Source organism: Ictalurus furcatus, chromosome 23, assembly GCF_023375685.1.
Source record: "Ictalurus furcatus strain D&B chromosome 23, Billie_1.0, whole genome shotgun sequence".
NCBI classification, from domain to species: domain Eukaryota; kingdom Metazoa; phylum Chordata; class Actinopteri; order Siluriformes; family Ictaluridae; genus Ictalurus; species Ictalurus furcatus.
Genome location: NC_071277.1, coordinates 11,401,120 through 11,415,274, shown reverse-complemented (window position 1 = coordinate 11,415,274; position 14,155 = coordinate 11,401,120). Strand labels below are relative to the sequence as shown.

Genomic DNA, 14,155 nt, shown 5'->3' with positions numbered 1-14,155 from the left:
CATGCCATGGCAGTCAAATACTGTTCTTGCTGAGCTAAGATCAGTACATGAACTGTGGTGGGAGAGGGATGGAGATTGCAAGGGTTCTTCTGCTCATCTCTGCCAATTACAGTCTGGCCATTGGCATTCTTAGGAACCCTTAACCTCAGATAACATATGGCCCAATGGTGTGAACCTGAAACAGCTTTAATGCTGTGCGCTTGTGTAAAATAGTGTAGTTGGACTTACAGGGTACAACCTCTGAGGGATTTTGCATTCTTTGATGAATTTGAATTACAGTTCTGATGAATGAGACTCAATAAGAATGAAAATTCAGGCAAAGCACGGTAACATGCTGCATCCATCCTCTACCCACATTCCAGATCAAGCAGGTCAGTGGCTGTGGTGGAGAAGTCTCACAGTCTGAAACAATGGACAGATTTGGTGCTGTAAGTGTCCCTTTTCTCTGCTGAGGCCAGACCTCTACCTCATAGTTTTCTATTATGGTGGTGAGGCAGGATCACTACTGACATTTATCGTCCAAAGTGGTGGCCTGTGAGAGGTCAGTGGGGAATGGAATAGAGCAGAAGTACTGGACGCCCTTCAGTAGATGAACAAAAAGCCTCTTCAATATCCCAGCAAATTTCTCATGATCCAGCAAAGTCCCCTGTTTGGATAGATATTTCATGTTTTGGATTTAAGTGCAAAAGAACATAATATTTATGTATTTCATTATACACCAATCCTACTGGCCATACATTTTCTACATGTGATTTTTCTAGAACTCTTTTTGTACAGTTTCACTGACCTTTCTTGTTACCTTGTCTGTGTAGCAAGGCTCATATCAAAGAAGCAGAACTTGCATATGGAGTTTATTGTTTATAGTTCAGTAAATATAGTGAAAATTGTTTCATTAATGCATAAAACAAGTGTCTCATTTTGTTGTTGCCACCTTAATCTGTTGGCATCAAAATGGCACACATGCATATATAATTGACTAATTCTCTTAAAAGGGCTAACGTAGATTAATTAAGCCTGAATACTAATTATGTTTCCCTGTCTTTAGCAACTGACACTGCTCTTTTTCAACAAAGAGCTGTTAGCTTCATAGCAATTACTTGGGCTGATTTGAAAAGACACATATCCTAAAAATATATTGAAGAAGCCTGCAATAATTGGTTGCATAAAATGTCACCTCTTTAATCACTGTGTGTTTTCTAAGAACAACAATAATACACTATTCTATTCTATTCTATTCTACTCTTTGCTAAATTACACTATTAATATAATTTTAGCTAAAAAAACATGAAATGTTAGAAATGCTTAGAAATTGCATCTAATTAAAACCCTTGTTTATTATTTGTAATTGACAATACTACTTGTATAATAAATTATTATTATATATTATGTTATTATTTATAATAAATTATAAGTCCTAAGCAAAGCCTATAACAGCAGCACCACCAATGCCTGAGCCTATTTTGTGTGTGTGTGTGTGTGTGTGTGTGTGTGTGTGTGTGTGTGTGTGTGTGTGTGCGTGTGTGTGTGTGTGTGTGTGTGCGTGTGTGTGCGTGTTATTGAGTAGGAATGTGTGCTCCTTTTGAATACGAGAAAAACAAGCTCACAACATTCATGTTTTAGGTTGAGGTGATTCCATGGAGGACACCCACTATTCTATGCATTAGCAGATCAATTTGAGATAAACAGAGAGAGAAGGAGAGGTTCAAACACGAAGCTTGAACACAAAGTGCAGGGTTTGTTTACTGCAGCTGTGCCGAGGCAAATACTCAGACGTAAATGAGAGTCGACGGTTTCATGAAGCACAGTTGGTTGATGGCATATTCAATGTGACTCGTTTGAACTGGGCGCTGATCCGTACAGTATGCAAAATTCACTGCGGAGCTGGTGTATGCCCACCAGCCCTGTGCCCTGTCTATCTGTACCTATCCCAGCACCACCACCTCTTTGACTACAACCTGAACTGAACAAGCTGCTGTTGTGCCCAATTCCTTTTGACAACAATCACATTCTTTTAAAAACTTCATACATTTCACTTGTCACCACTTAGTTACAGAATGTTTTTCTCCTCCCTCTGTCCTCCCTATTCTAAACTAAACTAGCAGCTTCATGTTTAGGGCTCTTTGGGAAAAGGGCAGGCTTTTCACGTTTAAACCACAAACTGAATGCCTCCGGATGTCATCTTAATCTAGCCAGTTTTTTTATTTGCCCCATTTTGTTGGAGGCCTGTACCATAGCATTGTGGTTATGTATTGTAGCGTTAGCTTGGCAGAAGACTGTATGCAGAAATGCAGAAATTTTAATATATTTATCAGCATTGGAATGGTGTGTCAGGAAGGATATGGGCTGTTATGATATTTAGAATATTGTAACAGTTAAGCAGTGATTCGGAACCCAAGTTTGACAGCGTGCCCAACCACTTGAATACTAATTATTACGGTTTTTGATCATAGTCTATTGTATTTCTTCAGATATCACACAGATGTTTGCTTTGTCATTGAATGATTTCTGTTTTGACATACCAATACCTAAAGGGATAAAAAAAGACAATGCTTATTTAGGAAGTCAAATTAAAAGATTATGTGCAGCTCTTGGAATTTCCCAGCTAGAATGACCAAAATGACATTTTGTTGACTATATTTCAGCCACTGATTTTTTTTCTATGCAGTGCAAATCTTTAAAAAGAAACATGTAAATATGAAATGTGATAAATTATGAGCGATACCAAATCTACATTTGCACTGAAAATCATATGACATGAACCTTGACAACAACATTAACAGTAATAATAATAATAATAAGAAGAAGAAGAAGAAGAAGAAGAAGAGGAAGAAGAAGAAGAGTTACTGAATTCAATTGATTTTTGCACTGGAATGTGTGTTTGGCATATTATCTCCTGTATGATGCTCATGTCTGGTGATGATGAAACACTTTGTACAATAATTAAACATGATATCTGTTATATTTTTCCACCCTCTTCAAAGTGACTGAGTCTCAAGGGCAAAAAAATACGGATTTGAGAACTAAAGGCTATCCGCCCACATTGAGCTAATTTAAGATTAATTACATCAGTGTAACAAAGACCAGCCCCATCAATGTCTGTGTCTGTCTGTGTGTGCACAAAACAAAAAGTTACCGAAATATAGAGCAAACACACTGTGCATTTTCAGGACCTGCTAAAAAACTGAATGTGACATGCACAAGCATGTTCATGCTCTGATCGAGAGTGCACAGCTATTATTGGGTAAAAATATCAATAAAGGATTGGATATTTAATATATATAGTATTAGGAATATAAGTATAAATTCACTGTTTCTAAAAATAAAAAGATCATAATTTCAAATTACATTTACAACTTCGTATGTTCTTTACATTTTTCTTTACGTTTTAAGTTAATCAGGACATCAGCTCGTAGATTGATTCAGGCTCCTTAGAGAAATTGCTACAGTTCTGTCTCTGCAGCAACAATTATAAATGTGGTCTCAGTATAGCTGATTACATAATTATACAACAACAACATTTATTATTATTATTATTATTATTATTATTATTATTAGTAGTAGTAGTAGTAGTAGTAGTAGTAGTGGTGGTAGTAGTAGTAATATAAGTAATATTAATAATAACAATAATAATAATAATAAATGTTGTTGTTGTATAATTATGTAATTACCCATACTGAGACCACATTTATAATAAATAAAAATAAATAAATAAATAAATAAAAGTCTCCCCCCCAAAAAAACATAATTTTCACAATTGAGGGTTTTTTTTTTTTTTTTTTGGTCAGCATTGCAGTCTTTCTGTTCGGGAAATTGATTTGAAGACAGTGGTGAGAAGATAAAAAAAAAGAAAATGGTTTTTAAATAAGTTACAATTAGATGAGCATTAATCTCAGTGGTGCAAATGAATGTCTGGCTTTAGGGCTTGTTGGATGTAAAAACAGATTCGCTAAACTCTTCTCTCCAGATTGGAATGTGTCCTCTCGCTGCTTTAATTGCACTGTCATCTAGAATGAAAAACATCTTCCTCTTACACAGCCTGATTCTTCATTTTTGAAACCATGTTTTATATTGTGTACATGCAAGCAGTCTGCTCCTGCGCCGACTGTTTTATCACTCTGATCTATGCAGTCGGGTTGCTGTTACACATAAAAGGTTTTAACTACTGCACTGATACCGTACTGGTATTGTATGTTATTTAACAAATTGTTATTTATTTTATTTAATAACTCGTGATTCCTAGTTTCTCTCCCCTTTTGCACTGTGCATGCATGCATGTGTGTCTGTGTCTGTGGGTCTGTGCGGTGGTGGGGTGGAGTGGCTGGGGTGTATGTGTGCTCACTTTTCATGCTATGTGCAATGTGTTTGTGTTGATTTGCATATTCATATTCACAGAACATATCAGCATTTTCACATAGTAAAAGTGATTTTTTTAAAAGGGAAAATGTTGCTTTTGGTTTGGATGGGGGCTGTGGTTGTAGAAAGACGAAGTATTTTAATGTGACCTTCATTAGGCAGTCGTGTCAACTTTTCTTATCTATTTATGATTAAATTTTTTCCACCCCTGTTGTTCAATTAGTGCTTGACCCCTTTAGCAGCGATGTAAATTAAATGTCATTTCGGTGTCGTTCCATATTTAAAATACTGTGTTAGTTGCGGATCATAAATGATGATCTTCATTCTGCAACTAATTTATTCATTTAACAATTTCCCTCCAGAAGTTGGAGCAGAAGGCTCTGAAGCAAGCTAAGCAGAAGAAATCTAAGTCGGCTGAATTTCTGATGGGTGAGCTCCATATGATGAGTTATTGCTCATAATTTGTGTAAGGATTAATTAACTAATTAAAGACAAATGGCTCTGGGCTAAATTTTGCTCTTGCTTGTCAGGGCACAATTTGTAATTATTTTAATCATTTCTTCTTCTTTTTCTCCTTCATCCCCATCTTCATCCCCCCCCCCCCCCCCCCCCCCGCATGATTTGGGGTCAATTTTAACCTAATTGTTCTTCAGTTACAGTCTCCAGGCTGCACATGAATGTTTCAGCTGGGAAAGAAGCCTCACTATATTGAATGCACTTTGGGGTAGAAATGCACTGCCTTGACCTCCTCTCTCTCTCTCTCTTTTTTTTTTTTTGCCTCTGCAGCCAAACAGCAGGAGCAAGAGGAAGAGGAGAGTGGGATGAAAAAGGGCATTGTAAATCCTGTGTTCCTGTGTGGAGAAGAGGAGGACGAGCAGAGCTGTAGCAGACAGAGGGATGGGGGGAGAGAAATAGGAGGTGACGGGCAAGATAGCACTCTTGCCGCTCACCAACAGCAAACGAAGCTGGAAGCCCTTGCCAGCACAAGAGGTGAAGCTTCACTCTTCATTACACTCAAACGCAGTGACAGAGAGTCGCCCTGCCTCCCATCCTAACCTCCACAGGCCCACATTCCTCAGCTAGCCTGCCTCAACAAGTAGTTCCATCCATTTCTAAAAGCAGATACAAGTAGGGATGTACTTGTCTGTTGTGTGTATGTGTGTGTACACTAGGTGCAACTGAATGTGAATACAACCCCAATTCCAAAAAAGTTGGGACACTGTCTAAAATGTAAATAAAAACAGAATGCAATGATTTGCAAATCTCATAAACCCATATGTTATTCACAATAGAACATAGAAAGCAAATGTTTAAACTGAGAAAATGTACCATTTTAAGGAAAAAATAAGATAATTTTGAATTTGATGGCCACAACACGTCTCAAAAAAAGTTGAGACGGGGCAACTAAAGGCTGGAAAAGTAAGTGCTACTAAAAAGATGTTTCTTTTTGCTGGAGGTTAATTGGCAACAGGTAAGTAACATGACTGGCTATAAATATTTTCTGTGTTCTACTGTGAATAACATATGGATTTATGAGATTTGCAATTTATTTATTTATTTATTTATTTATTTATTTATTTATTTATTTATTCATTTTTTACAATTTTTTTAAAGAAAGCTTGCCAGCTTTAGGGACTGGGATCCCACTGGACAAAACAAAAGTTTGTACCTTAATGTTGAGCTTTAAAGAAGAAAAAGAAGCTTTAAAGAGGGTTACCAGGTTTCAGCAAGATTCCCATCTCAACTACGTTCAATGACTGCACAAAAAGACTTGTTCACGCATAGAAAAAAGTAGACATATTTTTCCTCAGTCTTTTGGAGGGACCAAGTTAACAGTGGTGTCCGTTTCTGATTTTCAGTATATGTATGCCCATTATACAGGGAACCTGGCAACCCTGCTCAAAGAACAGCTTAATTAACATGACATTAATGGGTGATGAACTATTTGGTTTTAACCCAACTACTTTACTGAGCTCCAAAACAAAACCACTGTACAGTAGAAATATGTTTTCATATATTGAACAATTGCTCCATATAGCTTAAACAGACCATGCGCTGTACACAGAGCTCTCCACAAAAATAATCATTTAATTAATTTAAACAATCTTGCATATATTGTAATGTATTTGTAAATTCACTGAGCATATTTTTTTGATTTCCTAAATGATCGTTCTCCAACATTGTTGAAAAATGTTTGACTCAAAGCAGCTTTCCCAGCTTTATAATAAGTTTCTGATAGTGTGTCCAGGGAACTTTTCTACTCTGCAGTGTAACAAACCCAAAAACTAAAGCTGATAATATATTACTAGATGACTATTGTTGTCAACTCTAGTCTACTTCTTTTTGTCAACAAAGGGAAAGACATTATAGTTTTTAAACATACTTAGCTTCCTACTGAGTCACATTACATGACGAAGTTATGTTCTGCAAACTGCTATTTGTTGTTACAGAGCACTAAACAATTACAGATACAGTTAATGTCATTGTGTTACACCACTAGTGTAGACACATTTTGAACACTGGGTGTATGATGTATATCTGTGTGGATAGCTGTGTGTGTGGTAGGAATAGTGAGAGAATTATTGTCTCAGAACTGGGTAAGTTAGATAACATTATCTGTTACAAGATAACATTAACATATAATGTTACAAGATAACATTAGCTGTATTATATGTTATCCCTGACGAAGTGTAGAATTTTGCAGATAATTTTTGAAAAACTAAATTGTTAAAAAGGCAGTGAACATTATTGCTGATTATTGGCAGTGTATTCTCTGTCAAAGCCAGAGATGCACACACTTGTGAGATGGATCTCATTAGGGGTCACAGTTTTCCCTTGGGGAAGATTAACCTGATAGCATCTGGACCTCAACAGGAAACTTGAGAAAACAGAAAAATTGTAGCTGCAAATTTTTCATTCTTGTGTTGAGAAAAATGTGTAGTCAGAGATGGACTTGGTATGCAAAAAAATTACAATACCATAACGATGTGACCCAATACTATATTATTATATGATATCCCATAACTAATTAATTGCTGAAATGATCTCCAAAAGACTTTAGTAAGCTTTCACTTCTGAAAAAAGGACTACTGTTCTGCATCTAAACACTTATTTATAGAAAAATACTTAGGCATACGGGACCACTTGCAGCAATTTAATCATATGCCAGATAGCTAGATTAGGGGATATACATTTTTACATCAAGCTGATATTTTTCTCTTTATTTCTGGATCTGAAAGCAGAAGTTAAGTTTCTACTTCACTCCTTGTGAAACATACTAACATGAGCATATCATATTTGAGTAATTAACAGAATTGTCAGGGAGTTAACAGGGAGGTGAGAGTGTAGCACCAAGGCACATTTCAGCCAATCATTTCAAAATTAACATCTTCTTAATTTATCTTATATGATTGTGCTCGCTCTTTAACAAGTAACTTGACTTGCTTCCATCTAGCAAGATAACATTAGCTGTGTAATTAGTATTGAAGGCAATGATTTTGCTAGTTAAATGACATGAAGAACAGTGTTACCTACAGGCAGTCTATGGTGAACGGATTTGTTCATTTGTTTGTTTGTTTGTAGGTTATTGTTGACTTTTGGCTTACTGGGCTTTAGATATTGTTGCTGAGCTAATGCTCCTATCTGCTAGTCTGCTGGAAGAAAAGTACTGTATAATGACAACAACAATTTACAGTAACATAAATTACATTTATGAATCTTTGACATGGATTTCAACATGGTACTTGTCTGTTATTGAGAACATTCAGTACATTCAATGACCAAGACATGCACCTAATGGAACTGACAATTTGCTTTGTAAAAATTAGCATACAATGTTTTAGATGTTTGTAGTACACTGATGCTATACAACTCCTTATTTCTTAACATAGTTATTTATAGCATTTATTAACAGTAAAATGCAGTAGACTTGGTTAAAAGGCTGTCAGTATACACCATATTAGCCATAATAATTGGTATACAGTACTTGCCAGCTACCGACTGACAGGCAGATTATTAACTGAAGTTAAGTGATTTAGTTTCAGCTGCCAGCCATAAATAACAAATAAGCAATACAAGTGATTACCAAATTCAAGCCAAGGTCAAGCCTGCACTTTGTCTTTTTATAGTTTTTATTTATTTATTTATTTATTTTCCATAAAATGAATATTCCTTTAATTATTAGAAACAAATATATATACACATACTACACTCTGTTAATAAAAGTTGTCTAATGTTATTATTCTTAATTGTGACTAACATTAATCTAAGTGTACCATTTGACTAGTTGATGCATGTATAAAGAAAGCAAAGAAAATTGTATTAAAAAGAGGTGGACATTTAAAATCAAATTTACGACTCCGTGACACTTCCTTGAAGTTACCCAGCATTATGCAAACATGTTACACAGAAAGTAACCTCCATCAACTTCAACCAAGGGCAACTTGTTACACCTTTATTTACAATATTTATAGAGATCATTGTGACAGAGTTTGCTTTGAAGTTTTAATCCTCCCTGTCCATTTTCAACATAACAACAGATAGCAACAGATAACAACTAACCAAACAGTAAATTGTGACTCAATGAAGTTATGACTGAAATGGGTAGGTCTGAATATCACAGTCCAACCACATGAATTCAAGGAGTGGGGCAGGGTGGACCTGGTTAAAAGAATACCCCCTCTAGCTGCTGGATTCCTATAAACACAGTTTTGATGCCCATAGGTCACTGATTGCTAATAAGAAGTCAATGGGACATGGGATTTGCTCTCTCCCTCTTACTTTGCTTACTCTTTGCCCACATTCTCTCTTCCCTCTCTCCCTCTCTAGCTCTGGCCATTGACCCTCAGAGGTAGGATATTGTCTTTGAAATTGTAGCCTCTACGCTCTTACACGTTTCTCATTAGTTCGTTTGAACACAGGTAACATATGGCAGGTTGTGTTTAAGAGATTGCTTGGGCTGACCTTTTCCGAGCATGCTAATTAGGCCCCAGAGCAGCGGTGGGCCCGGGTGGCATTCACTTCTGGGAAACAGAGGCTAAGAGAAGCCCTATCAGGTTGGCTGGTGTGGGCTTTTAAAAATTAACATCGTTGCTTCATATGCTTCTAATAATCACTAACCTCAACCAACCTGCCACTTATGAACCCCCCCCCCCCACACACACACACACACTCTCTCTCTCTCTATCTCTCTTTTTGTAGCTCTCACTCACTCACTTTTGCTCTCTTTTCTCTTTTGATGTCCATCTGTCCTTTTCACAGGAAATGAAGGTGTTCAAAATTACTTTGACCCCTGGGCGACTGCAGAAGGTGACTTGAAGCAGCGCGGGATGTCCAGGGTTGGAGCGGGAGATGAGCTAGAATTAAGTATGCCATTTTTTGCTTGTAATGGGCTGCCTCAATTCATTAAATCAGGGTGAGCAAGTTCACTCTTGGCAAGCCAGTGCACTTGGTGGGATGGTCTATGTAAATACTTTTTAACCAAAGGCCAGTGAGATAGTCCAATGCCGTGGCCGTCATTGCTGAAGGTCACGTATCATTGGTTGTTTCCATTTTCAGTGCCTCACCATTTACTTTAACATACTCTAAATGACAGTGGGGAAGCTCCTCGGTACAGTGATAGATCTCCCCCCATTTGCCTATTAAAGACGTGCTCTTGGGATTGAGGTAATATGCATGTTATAATGAAATCTGCCTATTAACAGAAAAGCCATTCCAACTGTATCTTTTTGGACACCACTTTTCTGTAATATCCTTGAATCCTACCAAACAGAATCACCTTTGACAATCATGTTCCTTAGGTGGGTACTGTAATGTAAAATTCTGCATATATTTCCTCGCCTTTAAAAGCCTTACAGAACGACCTACATGTCTGTTATTATTAGCTTTGAGGTATAATGAATGAATGTAAATTAAGGTCAAGAATTAGTGTCACTTTGTTGGAAAATCATTGCATGGTTTTCATTTTGACTTTGCAGTACAGGTGACATTGATTGATATGTGTGGCATTAAAATTAAATTGTTATTCATTTATTCATGTTTTGCATGTTTTGTGTCACAGAATTCGTGCATGAGGATGAGCGGGGTCTCTATGAGAAAATATCTCAGATGCTGAACGAAGATGAAGCTTCAACTGTTATAGATTTGCCTGGTAAGAAACGTACATTCAAATGACTGAAATGTACACACAAACACACACAGTTAGGTCTGGTAAAGAAAGAGATACTTGGCTTATACCTCTAAAATTAAACAGAACTTAACTATTTAGTTAATCAGATAGAGCCTTGCTAATGAAGACCAAGACCACACATCACACACAAATTCATCTACATTCCCTTCCGAAACAATTGGAATGGCAGCACCAATTATTTTTTCATTTATTTATTTATTTATTTAAGACATTTGGGTTTGAGAACAAAAGATGAATATGAGAAGAGAGTTTAGAATTTCAGCTTTTTTTACTGTAGATGTGTTAAATGGCATAGAACAGCACATTTTATATCAGACCTCCCAATTTGTAGGCAAGAAAAAATATTGGAATATGTGACTGACAAGTGTTTCTTGTTACCCAGGTATGTCCTGTTACATTGATTGTTTAAACAATAAATAGCTCTGAAAATCTACTCTTAGTTCAGTTTCACCTGTGAAGACTGCATTTGTTATTAAAAAGGATAAGCCAACATAAAGATCAGAGAGCTGTCCATGGGAGAATAGCAAGCCATTTTAGGCTGAGAAAATCAATCAGAGGCATTACACAAACTCTGGGAATAGCCAATACAACAATTTGGAATGTCTTGAAAAAGAAAGAAAACACTGTTGTGTATTGAGCAAAAGACATCTTATGGATCAACCAAGGAAAGCAGCACTAGCTGATGACAGAAACATTGTGAAAGCTGTGAAGAAAAACCCAAAGACAACAGTCAGTGTCATCAACAACAGCCTCCACAGGGCAGGGCTGAAGGTATCACAATCGATCATTCAAAGAAGACTTCAACAGCAGAAATATGGAGACCATACCACAAGATACAAACTACTCATGAGCAGTAAGAATCGGAAAACCAGATTGGAATTTGCAAAGAAATGTGAGATGAGCCACAAAAGTTCTGGAACCAAGATTAACCTCGACCAAAGTGATGGAGAAATCAAAGTGTGGAGAAAGAAAGCATCTGCTCATGATCCAAAACATACAAGCTCATCTGTGAAGCATGGTGGAAGTAGTATCATCGCTTGGGCTTGCATGGCTACTTCTGGAACAGGCTTACTAATCTATATTGGTGATGTAACTCAGGATGGTAGCAGCAGAATGAATTCAGAAGTTTACAGGAACATGTTGTCTGCCATATTTACAGAGAAATGCATCCAAATGAATCAGGAAGAACTGTAACATGCAACAAGACAATGATCCAAATCACACTGCCAACTCAACAAAGGACTTTATCATGGGGAAAAAGTGGAAGGTTTTAGACTGGCCAAGTCAATCACCAGAACTTAACCCAAGTGAGCATGTATTTCACCTCCTGAAGAGGAGACTGAAGGGACAAACCCCCCGAAACAAACAACAACTAAAAGCGGCTGCTGTAAAAGCCTGGTGATGTCAATGAGTCGGAGGCTTGATGCAGTTATTTCAAGCAAGGGTTATGCAACCAAATATTAAGTGTTGTTTACTTTAATTTACTTCAAGACTGATCTGTTCCTATACTTTTGCTTGCCTAAAAATTAGGTGGTCTGATACAAAAGGTTGTATGTTTTATGTTGTTTAACACATTTAGATGTAAATACCAGGAAATAAAAAGTTGAAATACAAAACTCTCATCTCATACCCATCTTTTGATCTGAAACCCAAATGACTTTGGTGTATAGCACAAACAAATGAATTGGCATTGCCGTTCCAGTCATTTCAGAGAGGACTGTACATGCACACACATGGTTGGTGAATGAAGGAAGCACTAGTCCATAGCTAATATTTATCCCAGGACAGTTATTTCTCATGTACAGAGAATGTAGCTGTGATTCATTCTTCAGAACAAATGGATTGTGCTTAATGGGCCTTCACAGTTCTTCCTGTAAACATGTCTGAATACCGTCAACGTGCAGTCTGTCACCTAAAGAAACTCCAGTCTAGCAGCACCAAGTGGCTTGTCCCGAGAGGGATTTCTCCAGGATTCTTTTCTCTTAAACACTGCACACTGGACTATGTCTATTTAGCTAATGATGTTTTGCATGTCTTGTTCATTAACACGCTTTGTAGCAGAGTATGATAGTGGGGAAAAATCTGCAATGCTCTTGGGGAGCAAAAGTAACAAAGAGAAAAGCTGGAAATGCACCAGTGGGAGGCAGGATCATAAGAACACACCGAGACGATTGTCTCAGACCTATTGTTAATGTTCCCAAGACTCAATGGCTGGCTGGATAGATGGTAGCAGAGGAAAGGAAGCAGTGATCAGCCTCCTCCTCCTCCTTTGGTGGAAGTGTGTTAATCCCAGTATCCTCTTTACTAGTGCTTCATTGTAGGATTTCATGAACATTCTGGGACAATAGCTCAGTGACTAATCTCACAGCTCCAGCAAAAATCCCAAACAATTGAATGCAGTGTTAGCCGGCTAAAGTTACATGTGTGAATTCTAACGGGCCTAAACCCACTGCCGATCCTGCCAAAGGATTACAACAGCTGTGTACCACCTCAACCAAATATGTAAGCATGGCTTCTTACTAAAACAAAGACAGAAAACAATCTGGCACATTTCCACAGGTGTGGGCATGGAGTCTTAAACCTGTCCCCTTGTTAATGGAACAGGACTATGGGCAGGGACAATGAAGACTGTGGTACAGTAGCAAAGCCTATTGCAGGGTTAAATACGGCATTTGTCCACTTGAGTTTATGATATTTGGTTAAGTGGCTACCTGGATATGTTCAAATATCTCATAAATTATAACTGACTAGTCACACTTGTGACTAACTTATCACTGGTGTATTAATGTGCAAATGTACAGTACAGTATGAAATTTCATATTGAATCTTATTAGGCAAAGAGTATTATTTGATAGCCAGTTTTGGTCAGATTTATATTATAGGCAATTAGAAAAAACACCTTTATTTGTGTAGCAGTATAATGCATAATACTTGATGATAAAAGAATATGCTATTCATTGCTATTTCTATATAATATGGCTAATATTAAATTTAACAGGAAAATGTATTGTGTTTGTCATTGAATACATCTCACTAGCAAAATTTATTACTCACTCTTTCATTTCAATTTTAAAAATATGAACTAAAACCATGCATAATAATACAGTTATTTACAGACTCAACTATATGTTTTTTTTGTGTGTTTCCTATTTGGCATACATCAATTTTATGATTGTTTCATTCCCCCCCCCCCCCCCTCTCTCTCTCTAGGCAGTTTTGGGGAAGAAAGACTAGTTGCTATGGCTTCTAGAGTCCCGCAAGCTGGATGGAGAGAACAACTGAGGGAGAAGTTGGAGGAGGAGAGAGAAGAGGTTATCCCCCACTATGTGGGACAACTTAGAGAACATGTGCAGGATGACATGATCCCTGTGGGCAGGGCTTCACTGGAGCAGGTCAAAGTCTCTCTCTCTCTCTCTCTCTCTCTCTCTCACTCACACACACACACACACACACACACACACACACACACACACATACATACATACACACACACACACACACACACACACACACACACACACAGACACACACACACACATAGTGAATACTTACAGAGAATACTTTCAGGTGCTTATATTAGAGGTCTGTGTAACCTTCTTGTGTATTGGAATCAAT

The 14,155-nt window shown here is 37.3% G+C and overlaps 1 protein-coding gene across 1 annotated transcript; it reads left to right on the top strand.

Annotated features, from left to right (window-relative positions):
* The first annotated feature begins 4,723 nt into the window (after window positions 1-4,723).
* On the top strand, window positions 4,724-10,751 carry LOC128599646 (orofacial cleft 1 candidate gene 1 protein homolog). The gene is made up of 4 exons (XM_053611458.1): window positions 4,724-4,782; window positions 5,140-5,343; window positions 9,613-9,717; window positions 10,412-10,751. Exons 1-4 carry the CDS (start codon window positions 4,779-4,781, stop codon window positions 10,522-10,524), a joined length of 426 nt encoding a protein of 141 aa, XP_053467433.1. The 5' UTR covers window positions 4,724-4,778; the 3' UTR covers window positions 10,525-10,751.
* Window positions 10,752-14,155: the final 3,404 nt, after the last annotated feature.

What these genes read in the sequence shown, in the direction of transcription:
- LOC128599646 (XM_053611458.1), top strand. An exon ending in AGCCCTTGCCAGCACAAGAG is followed by an intron (nt 5,344 to 9,612) that starts GTGAAGCTTCAC and finishes TCCTTTTCACAG; the next exon opens with GAAATGAAGGTGTTCAAAAT. An exon ending in GGGAGATGAGCTAGAATTAA is followed by an intron (nt 9,718 to 10,411) that starts GTATGCCATTTT and finishes TTTGTGTCACAG; the next exon opens with AATTCGTGCATGAGGATGAG.